This window comes from Pantherophis guttatus, chromosome 11 (assembly GCF_059756535.1).
Source record: "Pantherophis guttatus breed Tessera chromosome 11, ASM5975653v1, whole genome shotgun sequence".
In the NCBI taxonomy this organism is placed as follows: domain Eukaryota; kingdom Metazoa; phylum Chordata; class Lepidosauria; order Squamata; family Colubridae; genus Pantherophis; species Pantherophis guttatus.
The window spans coordinates 24,699,252-24,720,727 of NC_142073.1; the positions used below are offsets into that span (position 1 = coordinate 24,699,252).

General features: G+C 39.1%; 2 protein-coding genes across 2 annotated transcripts in view; both read left to right on the plus strand.

Annotated features, from left to right (window-relative positions):
- Nucleotides 1–21,476, plus strand: part of CHST8 (carbohydrate sulfotransferase 8) — a 310,109-nt gene that overhangs the window by 62,331 nt on the left and 226,302 nt on the right. Inside the window, exon 2 of the mRNA XM_034425556.3 lies at nt 8,887–9,115. Within this exon, the coding sequence (XP_034281447.2) occupies nt 9,004–9,115 (112 nt within the window). The 5' untranslated portion in view covers nt 8,887–9,003. The remainder of the gene's footprint in view (nt 1–8,886; nt 9,116–21,476) is intronic.
- Nucleotides 1–21,476, plus strand: part of PDCD2L (programmed cell death 2 like) — a 539,967-nt gene that overhangs the window by 4,710 nt on the left and 513,781 nt on the right. The window lies entirely within an intron of this gene.

Below are 21,476 nucleotides of genomic sequence, written 5' to 3' on the forward strand. Positions count from 1 at the left end.
CAGAAGGCGGGCCCTGCCAACTGGGCTTATTGGATTTGAAGTCCATGAAGGCTACTAGGCAGTAAATGATGGTCAGGCTTTGTCCTTGCTTTAGGAGGGAAGGGAAGAAGAGCAGAGTCAACCCTCATGTCCATGTTTCTTACCAGATGTGCCGTTGCCAAAGAAAGCAAGGCAATGCCAGCATTGTTCTGGTTTTATTTTCTAAAAACATCAGGGTTTGTGTGTTGGAGGCATTGTGGGAAATTAAGGCCGAGCTAGATGGCAGTATTTGCATTATAGCAGACCACTCACAGCATCGATTTTTGATTTGTTATTCATTATTGCTATTATAGTTTATTATATATTGCATGCTTTTGTTATTTTGCTATATATCATATTTATTTTTTATCTTATATCATTGTATTCGAATCGTCTTCATATTATTTCCAGAAAAACTGAAAGGAAGAGCCAGTGTAATTATGAAAGTTTAATTCTGGGACTTTTTATCTTATATTTATTCTATATCTAACAGATCTAAACGCATTGTGCAAATAATGCCATTTTTCTTTATTCAGGGAACTATGTAAAGTTTTCTCTATGGTATGAAAAGTCCAATGAAACTAGGACTGAAGTGATTTTTCTGGCTAAAAATGTTAGATGATTATGCTGTACCATCAGTTGAATTTACAGCCCATAGAGGCAAAATGCAAGAGATCAACTTCACATGTAAAAAACCTTTAAAATACCAATTTAGATAAATGGCACCACACAAAGCTTGGAATGAGTGGCCCACTCTTTTGAACACGATTGAGCCTCTTTTGCTAATTTTGTTAGCATTTAAAACAAATAAAAAAACAAACTACTTGGAGAACGTATTTAAAAGGACATATTTCAAAAAAGCGGAAGCAGGTCTGACTGTCCACAATGAAAGTAATTCTTAAAGACTTTCAGCCCAACGGTCTGTGATTCACTGTGAGATGGGGATTAAATCCAGATTTCTCATAAAGGAATGTATCTGTCTGTTTTTTCTCAATTCCTCATTTTTTCCCATCCATTTGCAGTGGCATCTTTCCAGATAACATATGAACATTATTTTTTCATCAAACTGAATGAAAACGTTGGGGAGGGGTGGAAGGCATCTTGCAACATGCCCAGGAAATCATATTCAGTTACTCACAGCCAACCTGTGTGCAATTTATCCACTCCGTGTAGTGTTAAGTTCATTTGGATTCCCCTGCGTCAAAATGCCAGCCAGGCTTCTTATTAACTCGTGGGTGGCTTATGTATGAAAGGCAGAGTATGTTTCCAGAACTTCCTTTAATTAGAGGTTTCATTTTAACAGCTGAAATCAAGATTAGCAGGGAAGGACTCCGCTTGGAATAATGCATCAAAGTCAAGAATCACCTTGACAAAAACAGATGGAAGGCTCAGTCATTAAGGAGAAAATGTTTGCATTTTTTCGAGGCATTTTGACTTTTAAGATTAAGGAGAAGGCTAGCAGGGAAGGAAACTGCTTTGATGGAATAGATGAAAGTTGCTAAAATTATATCACAATTTTCTTCTCTGCCACTTTCTTTGTATTTCTTACAAGAAGCACCCTGCATGAAATTTGGAGGTAGTTGTGTTTGCATAAACTCTCCCATGATAATAGCTCTCTGTACTGTGCAAACTGCTGTTGAGATCATATTATGCTAAGTCATGGTTTTGTATACTCGGATCTGGGCCCCGGGCCTTGAGTTTGACACCCCTGGAGTAGCCAAATCCTAATGTGGGAACCCAATCATAGTCTCCTTACATGAGAAGAGTCCCTGGGAGCTTCTGTACAAAAGAGGGGATATTAAGGCACTTTAAAGGTGTGGTATCTGCCCAGACTTCTTTGGGATGGAGGTGGGTGGGTTAAGTTATATGTACTATAAATGCAAATAAATGCTATCATAAATAAAATAAAATAAATAGAAATAAACTTTGATTGGGGAAGCTTACAAAAGAAAACAAGGCTAATGGTGAAGGTTTCGTAGGGAGTTCATGTTACGTTCACTGTTGTCGACTCAAACTCTGCATGTTGAACATCAGAATTATGTTTTCTTTGAAATATTTAACATTTAAAATGCACCAAAGACGATCACACTTGTGTGTCCAATCACACTTGGCTAATAAAGAATTCTATTCTACTTCAGTGAGGCTGGAATATTGTCCCATAAATGTCAAAATTTACCAAGGTTATAAACCTTGATTCTTGTTGAACTTTTAACCCAGCTTGTCCAATGATGTGGACTTCAACTCCCCAAAGCTTTGGTACTTGCCACGCTCACTGGGGAAGGCTGGGAGTTGCAGTTTCCATCCCAGTAGTGTGCGGGGAGAGCTGGACAGCTTGTCTTCAGAAGAGAAGCTGTTCCAACAGTGAGAACAATTAACCAGTGGTTAGTTTGCCTTTCTGTTCAGAAGTTGTGCATGCTCCATCCCTGGAGGTCTTGAAGAAGAGACTGCACAGCCACCTGCCTGAAATAGGGTCTCCTGCTTGAGGAGGGGGTTGGACTAGAAGACCTCCAAGGTCCCTTCCAGCTTTACTTGGATTGATTGATTGATTGATTGATTGACTGATTGATTGATTGGAAGGCTGCCTACCCCTGGTCTTTCTGCATGCATTTTTTTCTGGGAGGAAAATCCTCCACCAAGGCTCTTCATTCATTCATTCAGCCTCAGAGCCCGTCTACCTCTCCAAGTCTGTTGGTAAAGAATCCCGTTCCCTTCGCATTTCCAAAAGGGAATCCAGTTACCCGCACCGTTTCTGTTCTGGTAGCGAAGAAATTAAGACCAAATGGTTCCCCCATTTGCTATTTACAGTCTTCCAAGGGAGCTCCTGGAAGATTTTCATCTGAGTAAAGAGCATTAAAAAACTGCTTATGATAGTTTTTGGATCAAAAGTAGTATAAACTACACTTGGAGGACCTTCAAGGCTCGCTCGTTAACTTGCTAATGGATGTAGCGTGTTATTATGAAGATTAGCCGCTCGTGAGCCCCGCCGTAATTTGTACCCTGAAAACTTATAAGGAGAAATCGTTTTGACTGCAAAGGCTTGGCGCTTGTTTACTCAGCTCTGCTTATTATAGTCTTTTGCACAAGAGGGAAACAAGGCCTGTGGGCGACTAGTGCATGCGGTCGGTGATTATATCGGTAGAGGCACGCTCGAGTGTGTTTATGTATACGTTTGTAAGACACAGTGTATACTTATTATGCCTTCTCTGGGACTAGAAAGCAGTTGGGTACCACCATCAGCCCTTGGTCTCCGGCATCCCTTCCTCTCTGCTTCCCTAGGCCTGGACTGGCTCTCAGAGCCTCTCTGAAAGGGTGCTGCCAAACTCCTCCTATTTTTAATGTGATGGAAAGAAATTTAAATCCAGTATTTTAGAGTAATCCTATTTATTTATTTATTTTTGTTCAGTCTGATTCTTGGAGGCAGCTTGGAAAAGTCACTGCAGTTTTCTTGGTAAGGTTTTTTCAGAAGTGGTTTGCCATTATCTCCTTCCTAGGGCTGAGAGAGAGCGACTGGCCTAAAGTCAACCAGTGGGCTTTCATACTTACGGCAGGACTAGATCTCCCGGTCTCCCACTTTATTTTATTTATTTTATTATTCATATTTCTATGCCTTCTTTACCCTGATGCCTTACCCGGCATCCTGGTTCTCAATCCGACTTAAAGTGTCTACCAAATTAAAGTTTGGTAGGTTCTACTTCTTACTGTTACTTGTGCACTTTCCCCCCTCCCAGAAAAATCTCCTGGAATACCCCTCCAAAATTTGTACCATCCTTGCTTAAAAGGATTGCCTTCTCTCCCCTGTTGGCTCCTGTGGTCGCTGACATTCCCACAACACACTTAATCTGTTGACTGGCTTTGCCCATTTCCAGGTTCACACAATATCTTGGCCCATAGACTAATCAAGCAGTTTGTGTTCAGACAATATGCTAAGACACACAACTCCAAAACAACTCAGAACAACCCCTCATATCACACACACACACACTCTACCTAAGTTTGTGTTTGTGCCCATGCAGGCACTGTGCTTTTTCCTTACCTGGTTATGCATGTTGTAGCTTCTCGGTCATTAGGAGGAGTTGGGGACTTTCTCGAACTCTGACGCCTGCCTTGGGAAATCAATGATGGCTTAAGTTGGCTTTGGGACTGCTGGCTTTGAGGAGTCTGTTTGGGAGCTTAATAGACTGATCAGTTCCAGGTGGATTTTGGCTTTAAATATATCCTCAACTTGTACAGGTAGTCCTTGATTTACAACATTTCACTTAGTGATTGTTTGACGTTACCACAGCACTGAAAAAAGTGACATGGCCGTTTTTCACAGGGTCATGGGATCAAAATTTGGATGCTTGACAACTGATTTATATCTACAACAGTTGCAGAGTCCTCGGGTCATGTGATCTCCTTCTGACAAACAAAGTCAATGGGGAAGTCAGATTCACTTAACAAGCATGTTACTAACTTAACACCTGTGGCCAGAAAGGTCGTAAAATGAGGCAGAACTCATTTAACAACTGTCTCACTTAGCAACAGAAATTATGGGCTCAATTGTGATAATAAATCGAGGACTACCTGTACTGTTGTTGTCCTGGTTAAGCTTTTTTTCCCCCTATTGTGGGGGAAATTATTTTTCAGATGAATGGGACTGTTTACTAGACAAATTGAGACATAAGGAATGTGTCCTTGTAGCTCACAGCAGCCTGTGGTAAGTTTTATCAGAACATTCCCATAGCAACACCTGAATGTCAAGATGCAAATGTTTCTTTTAATGAAGACCATTGTTCTCCGTAGATAACAGAAGGGCAGGAAGGATCCTGAAGTCTATAATATGTTATTACTTATGAAAGTGCATGCACACATAATTTCCCCCCTCCTTTCTGAAATGTATAACTATGAGTGCATCTCTTTGTCTGCAAGGGTGTGTTTCCCACTAATTTTTGAGAGGAGACCCGTCTAGTGTGTACCTGATCGTTTACGTTGGGTCCTGGTTTTGATTTTACACTGTTGTCCATATGTAGCTAAGCTTTGTTGTTTTCCCAAGGTGCTTGCTGTCCAGCCCTCGGAAGACCTGATGCCCCTCACTCACGTGGAGTCAAATAATGGCTCAGACATGCAAGAGCCATCTATAAATCTATATGTGTGGAACGTCTATACTCTGCTGTATATAAGCCTTTTTTCAAGGCTTAGCGTTGACTTAGAAGGATGCTCATTCGTGCTCATTCTTCTTCATGGAAGAATCAGGATAGAGACTGTACTCATACTTTCAAATTTGTTGTGGGAGACAATTTTCAAGAATGCCATGAACATCTTAGAAAACAAAAGGTTCACAGAACACATTAATCCAGAGCAGGGGTCTCCAACCTTGGCAACTTTAAGACTTGTGGACTTTAACTCCCAGAATTCCTGACCCAGCATTCCAGCTGTGGAGTTGAAGCCCACAAGTCATAAAAGGGCCATAGTTCCCCACCTCTGTTTTAGAATAATGATTCCCAAACTTCTCAACTTTAAGATGTGTGGCCAGCAACTCCCAGAATTCTCCAGCCACCCATCCACACATCTTACTCGACAACATTGAGAAATGTTGCTTTAGCTCTTTCTTGTGCTCCCTCCCTGTAGAGCTGTACTTCTTTTCCATAATATTCGGCCTGTTGGTTGATCTTTTTCTAATTTCTGGGTTGTCCTGGGGGGATTGGCGAGGAAAGGAGAGCGGGAGCTTCTAGGTGGAACTCTGCACAGTCCCATGTCCTGCCCCAGGGGGTCTGACTAACACTGTGTAGTTCTCAGGGCAACCCCAGATGTCTGGGCCGTAGATCGCCTTAGGCATGCTTGAAATTGCCCCTATAAATATGCTTTCTTGGATAAACTTGTCCTAAGCAAATCATCCTCCACAGAACTTTATTTCTTTGTGTGTGTGTGTGTGTGTGTGTGTGTGTGTGTGTGTGTGTGTGTGTGTGATGTTTTATTTGTTTTATTTATATAGCTTTCAATTTTCATCAAATAGTGTGTGATCTGGGTACAGTTACGTTTAAATAGTCATAATACATATCTTTGTTGTTGTGTTCATCACCATAATATTGATAATATAATAACAATACCACAGAACTTTATTTCTGGTCATTCTTTTTCTCCTGTGAAATTGCAGTGGGCTTTAGAAAGAGCCTTGAGGAAGAGATGCAACCAAGACAATGCTCAGATAAAAAATATTGTGTTGGAGGTGAAAATATAACCTGAGAAAGCTCTCAAGTTTTTCCTGGACATAAAGGGATTCATAGCTTTGGTTTCTTAGTCTGGTCCACCTCGAAGGGCTGATAGAAATTGCCATTGAGAATGTAGCAGAGCCCAACATACAACAGGAAGAAGTTTGCCTTCAAAACTGCCCTTAAGGTGGCAAATTGTTTGTGGGATAGGAAACTTTAAAAACAAATGTTTGTCTCTGCAAGGAGGATTTCCAGTTATTTTTTTTATATATGTAGCAGTGCACCCTGTTATCTGAAAAGGATAACAGCTAAGTGCAATGTGTTAATTAAAACAATAACCAAGAAGCATCCTGATACTTTTGAGCATTAATGTATGCTAATAGGCATAATTTACTTTTCTTTTGGTAGAAAAACCTTCCCTTGCTTCTAAAGCATACAAAATACCATTGCAGTTTCAATTTCCAGAAAACATAATAAAATAGAATCTCGGTAATATCTTCTTAGAATGACCTATTCCCCACGTGAATCATGCATAACGCTTTAATGTGGCCAACAAGGACAATATAGTGTAGACATTTATTTAATTACGACTATACAAATTAGTTGTAAATTTTGCAAAGCCGCATATGGTATTTTCTCTTTTACTGCCATTTTAAACAGCACAAGAACCATTTTTTTTTTTAAAAAAAGTGTTTGATTCATTTAACATTTGCAGCGACAGACTGTAGAAAAGGTTGATCCACTGATTTTTCTTCCTGCTTCTATGTGAAAAGAGTCTCTTGGTTTTCCCACTATTTAGCAGCCAGGATCTTTAACAGAAGGTTTGGCCAGGAAAAGAAACCAGTCCTGCCTGCTGGAAAGCCACAGATACGTCATTGGAAAAATGGTGGCATTAAGCAAGGCTAAGGAACGATGGCTCTTTTATGACTTGTGGACTTCAACTCCCAGAATTCCCAAGCCAGCCATATTGTTCTCTCCCCCCTTTGTGTGTGTGTGTGTGTGTGTGTGTGTGTGTATGTGTGTGTGTGTGAAGGTGCTGTGGGAAGAAATATCCATCTGGTTCAGTTCCAAGCTGGGAGAAAGACGCTGGAAACACGGAGGCTGATTGGAAAGAGGGTTTAATGATGAAACAGAACCACATGGGTTCTGGGCAGCTGACCACATGGAGTTGAGAGGGAGGGGGTTATGCCTTCTCTTGGGCTTTGCACTTGAACTTCCTGTTCCTGTGCAAGAACATGTATTCTATTGGCTGTTGTCAGACTCCTATGGGGCCATGTAGGGGTCATAGCTGGCTCTCTAGGCAAAGTACAAACCCAAGGAGCTTGTCTGAGCTACGTTTGGTTGAAGTTTGGGGTGATGCAGTGAAGGGGCTTTTGTTCTTAAAGGGTGTTGGACAATTCCTATTATGGCTTAGTGGCTTTTTTCTGTGTTGGAGCTTGAGTGAGGGTATTTGCTTATGAATAGAGCTGTCTAGATACTTGGCTTCTTTCAATAAGCCCTTTCTCTCTTAAGTGCTGGCATCTGTTGTGGGCTACTAAGAAAAGTTGGGGGCTGCTTTCTCCCTCTAAAAAAACATGTTTCTTCATTTCTCATCCAGGGAAATATAATATTCTGCCTTTTTAATATTTCTCAAAATATTTCATTCTTCTAGGAGACCACTCTCCTAGAGGGTGCTAACTTTCTACCGTGCAATTGAGGACAAAAAACTCTGCCAGGGAAGAAGGTTTAGCATGATCCCTAGGTTTAATGTTGTGACACAAGTGACCTAAAAGATGCTGTGCAATTTCCGGTATATAGGTATGAAGTTATCAAAAGCTTTGGTTTTTTTTTTTTCCTCATGTGATGAGGGCTAATATCAAAGGACTAAAAAAGAACAAAGGAAAAAAGTAATAGGGGCTCACAGCAACAGGGCAAATATCAGCAAATTGGCAGAAAGATTGTTTGCTTTTCTTTTTTTCTTTTTTTTTAAACAGCCTTGATGTAGCCCAGAGGGAGCCTTTCGTTATTGGGACACACAAAACATGCACCAATTTTATGGTTTCAAGTCCTTGGGGTTTCTTCATTTCAGATTTTAATTTTTTTGTCTTGAGGAAGAGATGACCCAAATTATTTCAGATTCAGTTGGAACAGAATTTGAGTGCCATATACTAACAGCCAAATACATTCTTTCTCCAAAAAACAAACAAACAAAAAAAAAAAAAACCAAAAAAAAACAACAACCCTGGGCCCAGCTTATTCCTTTTTTTTTTAATAACAACTGAGAATGAACTGCATGATAGTTTTGCTTTTTTTAAAAAAAAATGCTAATCTAAAATATTTATTTTTAAATACGTTGCACTTAGCAGAATGTGGATTCTTCTCTCTCTCCTAACTTCAGGATTCATGTTGTCTTTTGAGGCACAGCCTCCCCAAAGCAGTTTACAAGGCACAACATCTTAAACAATAATTTAACAAGTTAAAATAGCATCCTAAAATATTTTGAATAACAGATGCAGCGAGCATGATAAAATACAGATGGACATCCATTCCCTGGAACAAATCTCCACATGGAGTGTTTTGCTGTTTCATATTCTTGGTCGGTAGGCCCAGGGAGAGGTGGGAGGAGAGAGGAGGCAACATATAGGAAGTTTATTAGCTATGCACAATATTTAGTAGCCGCTTACTGCTTTCTTTCTACCAGGTGGCCCTTGAAACAGGAAGCCAACTGAGATGCTGACCTCAACTCAAGCTTTGGGGATTAAAGAGAAGACCTTTGCTTCTTTCGGTGGGCTTAAACTGGATTGATAAGAGGACATTAATGATGAAGCTGACCTGCATGTTTTCCTTCATTCTTCTGTTTGGAGCAGCTGGGCTTCTCATTTTCATCCATCTGCAGGATCCAGAAGAAGTTGTACCCCAGCAAGCTTCAGGTACCTTCAGGTTCTACTTCACACTGTTTTTACCAAATGCATTTTTTTTTAAACTAAATAACACTTATGGGAAAGAATATCCTGAAAGATTTTCTGTAATTCAGATAAGTGGCAAGGTTCAATTATCAGTTGAAGAGAAGTTGTGGCAAACTGTTCTTGAAGGTTCTTGAACAGTAAAGTTTATTCATTTCCTGCAAACTATACATTGCACTGTTGTTCCCAAGCAAACAGTTGCAACCTTTGATTCAATGATGGAAAGTATTGTCAACGTGTATGGCTTGTCAGTTCAACAGGCAATATTTTCCTGCGCTGTCTGTTCTGAACTGATATATCTAACACTCAGGGGAAAACCCGGCTGACAGCAGTTTCTCAACCAAAATGGAATCACCCCAAAATCTCATGTGGAAAAAAAGTGCATTTTCTCATATACCAAAGAAAGACAAGCCAGAAAAATACTATCGTGGAAATTGTATTCTAATTAATAGTGAGAAAACGTATCTGTAGCCTTTCACTTAGGAATTAGTGCCAAGTCAAGAATGTTTTCAGTCATGTATATCACCAAAACGCACCTACATACTACTTTCACTAATCTGGTGTTCTTGAGTTTGTATCTGTAGCTCCAGAATTCTCACAATGACTAGGATTGCCGCATGTTGAAATCCCAGCAGATCCAGTGGTTGGGGAAGGTTGAAGTATATAGAGAGGATCTGCCACATTTGGTTTAAGTGGTCTGGAGAGGATTCCTAAGCTTTGTTTGGGAATTCATCTGCTCTTTCAAGTTGTTAAAAACAGTCTTTTGGGGTTTCATGAGGACTAGGCTTTGGCTCTTGTCTAGGTTTATAGTGGAATAACAGTGGAATAATTTTGATTGGTTTATAGCATGGGTGTCAAACTCTATTTCATTGAGGGTCGCATCAGGGTTGTGCTTGACCTTGGAGGACCGGGTGTGTGTGACCGGGTGTGGGCATGGCCAGCTCGATGTCACTTGTGTCAGGGGCACCTGTGGTGGCCAAGTGCTAAAGCAGGACTTCGCTGAGACTCTCCCTCCCTCATTATAATCCTTCCTTCCTTCCTTCCTTCCTTCCTTCCTTCCTTCCTTCCTTCCTTCCTTCCTTCCTTTTCTTCTTTTTCCTTCCCTCTTCATTCTCCTTTCTTCTTCCTGTCCCTCTTTCCTTATTTTTCCTTCCTTGCTCTCTTTCCATCTTTCCTTCTTTTTCTTCATCTTTTCTCTTTCCCTTTCTCCTTTCATGTCCCTTCTTGCATGCTCAAATGCAAAAGGGGAAACATTTCTCCTTTTGTTTTGTTTTTAGTTTGTTTTGGTAGCCCTCTGCCAGCAAAAACAAAGCTCAGTTTTTGCTGGCAGAGGGCTGCAAAAGACCCGAGTTCTCTTTTTGCCAGCAGAGGCACCGCAGGCTGGTCCTTTGCTGTTTCCAGGCCAGCCCCATGGCCAGCAAGATCTAAGCACCCCACAGTCCAGATCTGGCCTACAGGCCTTGAGTTCAACACCCCTGGTTTATAGTGTTTGTAGGTATCCAATAAAAACTTTCCCCTTACCAAAGTGGTACTATCTGAACCAGCCAAACACAAGATTTCCCCATCAAATTTACTAGGGTAGGGAAAATATTAATATGAAGCAATTGTAGTTGATCCTTGGTAGCAACCAAGTCCTTCCTGTCAGATGCCACCTCAGCATATCTTAGAATAACCTCTGCATTTTTTGTGCATTTCCACAAAAGTGCCACCATATGATACTCCCAAGGAGAAAACAATGATACCTTTTCTGAGGAGAAAATAATCACTGTTAATATAGTCAGTCCAGTTAATTAGAGATAGTGGTCATGTGTTTTGTGGGGGGGCTAGAAAAAAACTCTTGCTTGACATGGTTGAGGAAAACAGAAAGGAAAAAGAGGTTGATTAGAAGTTAATACATCTACTTAATATGCAAGTAGCCCAAGTTCGAATCCCAGAAGGGTATGGCTAGCTGATGAGGGCTAAATAGGAGCCCTGGTAGTGCAGCAAACTAAAGCACTGTTATTAACATCAGCTGCCTGCAATTACTGTAAGCTCGAATCTCCCCAGGCTCAAGGTTGACTCAGCCTTCCATCCTTTCTAAGGTAGGTAAATTGAGGACCCAGTTTGTGGGGGCAATAAGCTGACTTTGTATAAATATACAAAAGGATGAAGGCTATTGCTTAACGCACTGTAAACTGCCCAGAGTCTCCGGAAAAGGGCGGCATATAAATCAAATTTAAAAAAAAAAGCTTGAAATAGATCTATACTAGTCTCCCTTTATTTCTTTGTCAATAAACGTAAATTTAACACAAAAAAATAGTCTGTCGCTAAAGTGACTGCCTGCAAAGGCGCCTGGATTGGGGGCTGAACGGCTAAAGCGGAAGCAGTATGCTCCATCCCATAATTGGGTAGGCCAGGTTGCCCTGATAGACGGGTCTCACAGGAAAAAACATTTAGATAGGAAATAAATTAAATGGGATAGACTGAATCCGGGAATTCACTGGAATCTCCCTGGAACAGCTCTGGATGATTTGTGGGAACAAATCAAGGGAATGAAGGATCATTTGTCCATACAGTTGTCAAAGTCAGACTTGACTTGATGGCACTTACCTAAGTAGTTTCTGAAGCAAAGTTAAGACGAGATAATTTTGTTCTTCAGTTTTCACTGCCTGCTTTAAAGATGGTAGTTTGTTTATAGCCTGAGCAGCCGTGATGCAAATTAAATGAGAATCATAAAACTTTTAAGTAATGCTTGCATTACTTCCCGTCACCAAAGTACTCCTGACAGTGGCTGTTTTTGTTGATTTGTTACCGTTCATTTATTGCTTCACACTGCAACCTAATTGTTATCCTGTACCGAGAAAGCAATATCGAAGTAATTTTCCACAACATTAGTTACAATTTTCTTCTGATCCTTCAAGTGCAACAATCCCATCCTGTTGGCTTCTCTGAGCATATAAACCTTGATTACATTTATTTCTTGGAAACGAAGTCTTAAAATATATATAAAATATATGTATTTGCAACCGCAGGTGTTGTAGAAGCTTTTTCCTGGCGGTTGTCAGATATTTTGTCCTGATATTAGGTGAAGTCCAGAGCATTTCGTTCTGCTTTGATGGACTGTTTTGATGGACAGCTCTTTAAAAAGGGCAAAACAGAATCTATGAGCGCTTGCGTTAAAACTATGCAACATATTTTGTTTGCTGTGTCAGTTATGGTAACTTCACCCACTGTAGAGACTTGGAGGAATATCACTAATGAATGCCGGAGTGACATTTGAAGGGCTGCACAGAATGTTCTAAAAAGATGATGTTTGTTTCAAAAGTTGGAGGCAGCTGAATAGATTGCCAAAAAATTATATTCGCCTCCTGAACATTTGTGTTGTTTTATTGCTGGTTTGTTCTGTGCTGTTTGATTGAAGTGGCTGGTTCCTCTTCATCATCCACAATCTTTGGCTTCTTTGCTTAAATTCTTAGTGAATGGTTTTGACTGTAACCATCTTCACGCCTTTCCATGACATCATCCTTCCTGAAGCAGGATTGTGGCATCCACAATATCACCTAGATGGCACGTTCCACCAAGTTTTATTGCATTGTGTAGGCAAAACAAATGAAGGCTTGGACCAACAAGGAGAAAGGAAAAATGTCGACTGGCGGCCCCTAGGGGGAGAGCCTTCTCTGTGGGGGCACCTACGATCTGGAACGAGCTTCCCCCGGAGATACGGAGGATCCCGGATCTGCGCACCTTCCGTCGCGTGCTCAAGATTTTCTTATTTCATCAAGCTGGCCTGGCCTAAATCTTTTCCCCTTCTAAATGTAAATTTTAATTTGTTTTTAAATTATTGGGTATTTTAAATTTGTCTCAGCCAAATTATTTAATTCATTTTTATTTTATTTTAAATTTTTGTATTTATGTGTTTTATTCTGTGGCTGTTCACCGCTCTGAGTCCTTCAGGAGTAGGGCAGTATATAAATCCAATAAAAACAAAAACAAAGCAAAACAAAATATGAAATGAGGTAAAGTGACATTTCAGCTCCATCCTAGAAGTGATGCTGAGAAAAATGTTGTCAAAATAAAAGGAACATGAAAGTGATAGGAAAGAAATGGAAACATCTTTGTCGCTTCTGCAACTTTCCTTTTCTGTTCTAAGGACTTATCCTTCCAAGTAGAACATTGTTTAGATTTAAGTCAGCGTGTGTCTTCAATAACTTTTTCATTAAACATACACCCACATCACTTTTCTTCCCCCGTTGTTATCCCCGTGTGCACAGTTATGCTGCTAAAGCCCTCCAGATCACCAGCCTTCCTCAGACTGACACCTTCAAGATGATGAATGGGGGGCTGCAATACCCCAGAATTTCTGGCCAGTAGGGAATTCCGGTCATTGTAGTAGCAATATATCACCATGTACAGGTAGTCCTTGATGTACAACAGTTCATTTAGTGACCATTCAAAGTTACAATTACACTGAAAAAAGTGACATGACCGTTTTTCACAGGGCCATGGGATCAAAATTTGGACGCTTGACAACTGATTCATATCTATGACGGTTGCAGAGTCCTGGGGTCATGTGATCTATATTCAGATACTTGACAACTGACTCACATTTATGATGTTTGCTGTGTACCAAGGTCATGTGATCGCCTTTTCCCACCTTCTGACAACCAAAGTCAATGGGGAAACCAGATTCACTTAACAACCAGGTTACTAACTTACCAATTGCAGTGATTCAGTTAACAAATGTGGCATGAAAGCTAATAGAAAGGATGCAATTTGGAGAACATTTTATACAATCTATTTAGGCAATATATCAAAAACAAACAGCGCAAATAATAATCAATGGTGGTTTAACAGATAATTTTAATATAGAAAAAGGAACAAGGCAAGGCTGTCCCTTGTCTCCGTTATTGTTTATTTTGACGCTGGAAATTTTATTAAATAAAATACGTGGGACTAATATAATAAAGGGAATCAGAATTAGACGGCATGAATATAAGTTACGAGCATTTGTGGACGACCTGGTGGTTACCTTAACCCAACCGGTACAATCGATTACAGCCTTGATGGATATAATCTGCTCATATGGACAAGTATCTGGTTTTAAAATAAATACAGCTAAAACAAAGATAATAGCTAAAAACATGGACAGAAGCCAGAAAGAAGAGATAGAAAGGTTAACAGGATTTGAAATAGTTAAGAAGGTTAAATATTTAGGGGTTTATATTATGAATGCAAATATGAAATTATATCAACATAATTATGAACCGTTATGGCAAAAAATACAGAAAGAGATGGAAAATTGGAAGAAATTGCAACTGTCTTTGCTGGGTAGGATAGCTGCTGTAAAAATGAATATCTTACCAAGATTCTTATTTCTTTTTCAAATGATACCTATACTTAAAAAAGATGAAAATCTGAAGGAATGGCAGAAGGGCATAAACAAGTTTGTGTGGGCAGGGAAGAAACCTAGAGTTAATCAAAAGATAATGCAAGATACCCGAGAAAGAGGTGGTCTTAAAATGCCCAACTTAAGACTGTATTATGAAGCTGCTACTCTCTTAGCAATTACAGATTGGATAAATTTAACGGAGGAAGAGATACTGAATATTGAAGGATACGGTCTGGTCTACGGCTGGCATGCTTACCTATTGTATGACAAGAAAGTAGATAAGACTTTTAAAAGTCATATATTAAGAAACAATGTAGGCTGGTGGCCCCCAGGGGGAGAGCCTTCTCTGTGGGGGCTCCTACCCTCTGGAATCAGTTGCCCCCTGAGATAAGGAGAATCCATGACCTCAATGCCTTCCGTCGTGCCCTTAATGCCCATCTTTTCCAGCAAGCCGGGCTGGCTTAAGAAATTTTTAAATTCTTTTAATCAGTTTGTGACTTCTTAACTTTCGGGCCAAATTTATATATATTTTTAACTGTTTTTAATATTTGTATTCTATGTTCTTATCTTGGCTGTACACCGCCCTGAGTCCTCAGGGAGAAGGGCGGTATATAAATTGGAAATTAAATTAAATTAAATTAAATTAAATGCTCTACTGCATGTCTGGAAAAAGTATAAATATAAACTAAAGGATAAGTTACCAATATGGACAGTACCCAGACACGCGATAGAGAATATAAATTTGGAGCAAAAGCAAGATAAGTTTACATATAAGGAACTCCTTTATAAGGAAGGAGTTAGATTACAACTAAAATCTATGGAGCAATTAAGAGAAGAAGGAATTATTAAGACTTGGTTTCAGTATGGTCAGCTGCAGGCCAGATGGAGAGAGGATCAAAAAACTGGTATTTTGCAGCAGGATGAGAATTTGATAAAGCAAATAAGAGATAAAGGTCAAATGCATATTAAAAGGTTGTATAATGTATTAGTGGAAATAGATTCAGAAACAGAGCTAGTCAAGGATTGTATGATAAAATGGGCACAAAACATAGGTGAACCAATAATGTTGGATACATGGGAAAAGATATGGGTTAGAAATGTAAGATTTACACAAGCTCAAAACTTAAGAGAGAACTTTTACAAAATGTTTTATAGATGGCATTTAGACCCAAAAAAACTAGCCTGCATGTATCCAAATTTACAACCCAAGTGTTGGCGATGTGAGTGTGAAGATGCTACATATTTTCATATATGGTGGACATGTAAAAAAATTAAGGCTTTTTGGATTAAAATATGGTGGATTATTCAAAATATTTTAAGGAAAAAAATTAAATTTACACCACAGTTTTTTTTGTTGGGAATAGTCACGGATTGTACTGTAATAGAGACTAAGTTGGTTTTGAATTTAATAACAGCTGCCAGGTTACTGGTGGCACAGTACTGGAAGAAGGAAGATCCACCTACCATTGAGGAATGGACATTAAAAGTTGTGCATCTGGCTGAGATGGCAAAAATTTCATCATATCTTAAAGATCATTCAAATGAAAGATACATATCAGAATAGAGAAGATTGACTATATGCAAAAAAAGTATCCGAACAAGAAGATTCATATAGCTTATGAATGAAATATTTTTAAGTAGTTTATGTTTATAGTTCTTGAGTTATAAGGAGTTAAAGACTTAGGGAGAATATGAATGTAATAATTTGTTAGCATATTTTAGCTTTATGTTTGTGAATGCTATACCCTGTGCCTGTTCTGGGGGAAAGGGTGGTAGTGGGGAAAATGTTTGTATTTCTTATAAAACTCTTAAATAAAAAAACAAAAAACAAAAAAACAAATGTGGCAAGAAAGGTCATGAAATGGGGCAAAACTCACTTAACAAATGTCTCAATTAGCAATATAAATTTTGGGCTCAATTGTGGTCATAAATCGAGGATTACCTGTACTGGAAAATGTTTTGGGATGCTCAGAGGAAAGGGAAGGGTTGAAATACAAAGAAGGATGAATTTCTCTCACTTCAGTCTGTTTGCAGAACTTCGTGTGAGTGATCTGTTGCTATGTTGCATTTGGACGTTGTATGGAGTGGATTTTAAGCAAAATTATGGCATCTTTGCATACAACAAAATGCTTGCTAACGTGTGGGAAATATTTTACAAATGGTCAGGAAATAATCAAATGGTCCAGAAATTTATGCTGAGAAGATCAATGGATGGGTGAATGTATCTATCAGATTTTAATAAAAAATTGCCACCCTTGGCAAAAATAGGAGAAAGACGGAGGGGGCAATTAATAAAGCCATGAGAAATGTTTGTTTGGGCAACATTAAGCAGTGGAAAAAAACATTTCATTTAGATTAGTCATGGAACTTCTGTCAGTTGATGCAGAAACAAAATGTTACTCTTGGCATAATTTTTGTTAAGAGTTTTGAGTAAAAGATTAAAAACTAACAATAATTAATATAAAATAAAAGAAAGTAAAAGGAGAGGGAGAAAAAAACTCCCTCAAAAGGTGCAAATAGAAAGAATGAAAAGAAATAGAAAGAAGCAGTTTCTGATTTTTTTCAGCAAATAATAAGTACAATTACAAAATTATCTTTTACTCTGTGGTTACAAGGAAAGCCCTCTCTTTCCATTATCTACTCTATTGTTTTCTAATCATCAAAGCCATTTTTGTTTTGTTTTGTGCAAAGCAATTTAGTTGTTTCTAGCAACTAAAATAGATGTTGTCTTCTCTAATCAAAGAAGTCAGTTTTGGTCACCTCCAGTTTCCATCATCTCAACAAATTCCCCTACTGAGAAGTTTTTCCACTTTAAAAAAAATAAATTTTTATTAATTTTCTATTAATTACATTTCTTAGTGCTTAATAAACATCGTGTTGTCTGGGTATTTAAATTGCTTAGCAATACAAATTCCTTTCTTACTCTCCACCCCCTTTTCTCCAACCACTGGTAGAATAAGTTCCATCTTTGATAATATTCTGTGTCTTTTTTCTGTTTGATTTTCAGTGTATGTCCATTTCTGCACAATCTAGTATCTTCTTAATTATCTCTTTGTCTTGTGGTGTTTCTTCATTTTTCCAATATTGTACGAAGATAATCCTCACTGCATGTAATATTAAATGTATACTTTTCTTATCAATTTTTTCAGATATTATCCCTAATAACATATCTTTTCTTTTATGTACACTGAGACCAAGACAAATTCCTTGTGTGTCCAATCACACTTGGCCAATAAAAATTCTATTCTATTCTATTCTATATTCTATAAAAACAGTTCAGGTTTAAAATCTACATGTTTCCCTATTATCTTTTCTAGCCATCTGTGTATTTTTGCCCAAAATTTTAGAAGTTTTCTTACTTTTGAACATGCAATAACAACTCTGCAATTATCATGCAAAGTTCCATGACTTTTTTTTCCCAACTGCCTATCAATCCCAAAAGAAAAACCTCTGGTTTCAATTGTATATTACAGTCTTTAAGATCTTCTGAATTAGTGTATGTATTTGCATCCAAAACTTTCTGAGTTTTCACATGTCCAGCAAACAAGAAATGCCCCTGCCTGTTCACATTCCTGCAAGATATATACTAGAACAGCTAATAGTTCCATGGCTTTTTACCAATATTTTCTAGAACTAATCATGTGAACATTTGCTATTGTGGAAATATTTCTTTTGATTGATCATGGATTGTTTTAATTGTTTATTGAATGAGACCCAAGCCATGTTTATATAACACAGTGGCTGTACTTACACTGTCTAGTAATTCATCATGCACAGAGAGTTCAGCGATATTCTTCTTAATCCTTCCCATTAAATAACAGCATTAAGGATAATGTAAAGCATGCAAATAAGTTTTCAAGTAAAACAGTATGTGGAAAGGTATTTGTTCTTACAAATATTAGGTATAACAGGAACTATTCAGTGGTGGATTTCAAAAATTTTTACTACTGGTTCTGTGGGTGTGGTTTGGTGGGCGTGGCATGGCATGGCATGGCTTGGTGGGCATGGCAGGGGAAAGATACTGTAAAATCTCCATTCCCATCCCACTCCAGGGGAAGGATATTGTAAAATCTCCATTCCCTCCCCACTCCAGAGGAAGGATACTGCAAAATCCCCATTTCCTCCCAATCAGCTGGGACTTGGGAGGCAGAGAATAAATGGGGGCTGGCCAGTCAGAACTTTTACTACTGGTTCTCCGAACTACTCAAAATTTCCACTACCGGTTCTCCAGAACTGGTCAGAACCTGCTGAAACCCACCTCTGGAACTATTACTATAATTTTGCAGATGATGCTAAGCTGGCAGAATAGCCAACACATTAGATGATAAGCTCAAAATCCAGATGGATCTTGACAGACTTGAACATGGGGCCCTATCGAACAAAATGAAATTCAATGTAGAGAAAAGTAAAGTCTTACACTTAGGCAAGAAAAACCAAAAGTACACATATAGACTGGGTGGAACCAGGCTTAAGAGCAGTAACTGTGAGAGGGATCTTGGAGTCTTAGTGGACAACCAATTAAATATGAGCCAACAGTGTGCAGCAGCAGCCAAAAAAGCCAATGCGATCCTAAATTGCATTAACAGAGAGATACAGTCAAGATCAAGGGAGGTACTACTCCCACTCTGTAAAGCCTTAGTAAGACCACACCTAGAATCCTGCATCCAGTTTTGGTCCCCACACTATAAAAAGAGGTTGAGACTCTAGAAAGAGTGCAGAGAAGAGCAACCAAGATGATGAGGGAACTGGAGGCTAAAACATACAATGAACGGTTGCAGGAGCTGGGCCTGGCTAGTCTAGTGAAGAGAAGGACCAGGGGAGACAGGAGAGCAGTCTTCCAATATTTTTCAAAGCACCTGAAGGTCAGACAAGGAATAATGGATAGAAACTGAACAAGGAGAGATTCAACCTAGAAATTAGGATAATTTTTTTGGCAGAGAAAACAATCAACCCATGGAACAGAAGTTGCCTTCAAAAGTTCTGGGAGCTTCATCACTGGAAGCTTTCAAGAAGAGACTGGACTGCCATCTGTCAGAAATGGTGTAGGGTCTCCTGCTTGGACTAGATGACCTACAAGGTCCCTTCCAACTCTGTTAATCTGTTAAACTGCTGGTGTTAAATTTATAATGAAGAATATATTTTGTACAGGGGGTGATGGTTGGACCAAAGAGTTTACATTTGCAGCTAAAGCGCTGGCCATGACCTGCATCACTTTAATCCTGAGGACAGATAAACAAGCCAGAGATTGGAGCTGCCCATTATTACTGCACTCAGCCATGAGCTCTCTCAGAATAATGGCAACTCTTTGAACTATGGAAAATTTCAAACCCTCCCCTCCCTTTGCTTACCAGGACAGAATTCTCTGTGCTTAAATCCAAAAAGAACGGCTTCTGCGCAATTCAGGAAACTCAGGTCAATCTTGGAATGATTCAGATAAATGACTGCATTGGAAAGCTAACCTGGAATAGACCAGTCTGACAATCCCAGGCTGGAGTCTGTAGAGACCACAGAAGTTCAAGACAGTGCAAGACAAGAGTTTACAAATAAATCCGTACCCAAACATAGATTTTAGAACATAGAATAACAGAGTTGCAGGAACCTTGGAGGTCTGCTAGTCTAACCCCCTGCAAGTGACCCTATATTATTCCAGACAAATGGCTCTCCAGTCTCTTCCTGAGCATCCCTAGTGATGGAGCACCACAACTTCTGAAGGTTAATTGTCTGGTTAATTCTAGTTAATTGTCCTCCCTGTTAGGATTATTCTCCTTAGTTCTAGGTTGGATCTTTCTTTAAGGACCTTCTATCAATTAGTTCTCGTTCTAATCTCGGGTGCTTTAGAGAATTATTTTTGCAGTTTTGTACCACAGTAGATTGCACACAGCCATGGGACCTTAACTTCCCCCCAAATATTAACTTTTAGTATCCCGGAGTTGTTTGGGAATGGGGCATCACTTAAATCAGCCAAGCAATTAAAAAGAACTAGCAAACAAGTGCCACTGATTTATTTTTTTTAATTTGATTTATATGCTGCCCTTCTCCGGAGACTCAGGGCGGCTTACAATGCGTTAAGCAATAGCCTTCATACTTTTGTATATTTTATACAAAGTCAGCTTATTGCCCCCACAAACCGGGTCCTCAATTCTCTACATTAAGATAAAGAAGCAAATGCTCTTTCTGCGGAGCTGTGATGCCATTTATTTTGCTGATTGTGGCCTCTTGAGATGGAAACTCTTGGGAACTAACTAACTTACACGCACCTTTTCTGGTAATGAGCGGATGATAGATTGGATAGGATCCAGATGTAGAGGTGTAGTGCTCAACTTACAACAGTTCTTTTAGTGGCCATTCAAAGTTACAACGGCACTGAAAAAAAAGTGACTTATGACCATTTTTCACACTTATGACTGTTGCAGCATCCCCATGGTCGTGAGATCAAAATTCAGACGCTTGGCAACTGACTCGCATTTATGACGGTTGCAGTGTCCCAGTGGTCATGTGATCCTCTTTTGTGACCTTCTGACAATCAAAGTCCATGGGGAAACCAGATTCACTTAACAACCAAGTTACTAATTTATCAACTGCAGTGATTCACTTAACAACTGGGGCAAGAAAGGCCATAAAATGGGACCAAACTCAATTAATAAATGTCTCACTTAACAACATGAATTTGGGGTTCAATTGTGGTCGTATGTCAAGGACTACCCGTACCATGTTTCATGGAAAAATGCATCCACTCACAGAAAGGCTGTTATTGTCCCAACGTCTGTAATGAAAAAAGCCAAATAATGAAACACATCCAAGGATAGTTTTTGACTTACTTCTATTGTAAAGTATCCAGACTGACTATAAAAATCTTAAATAAATAAGCAAAACTCAGAGAAGCTATTGTAAGCACAAACACGTTACGGAGTTAATTTTTACTTAATGTATAACTTAATTCTGTAAATTCTCATGCAGACT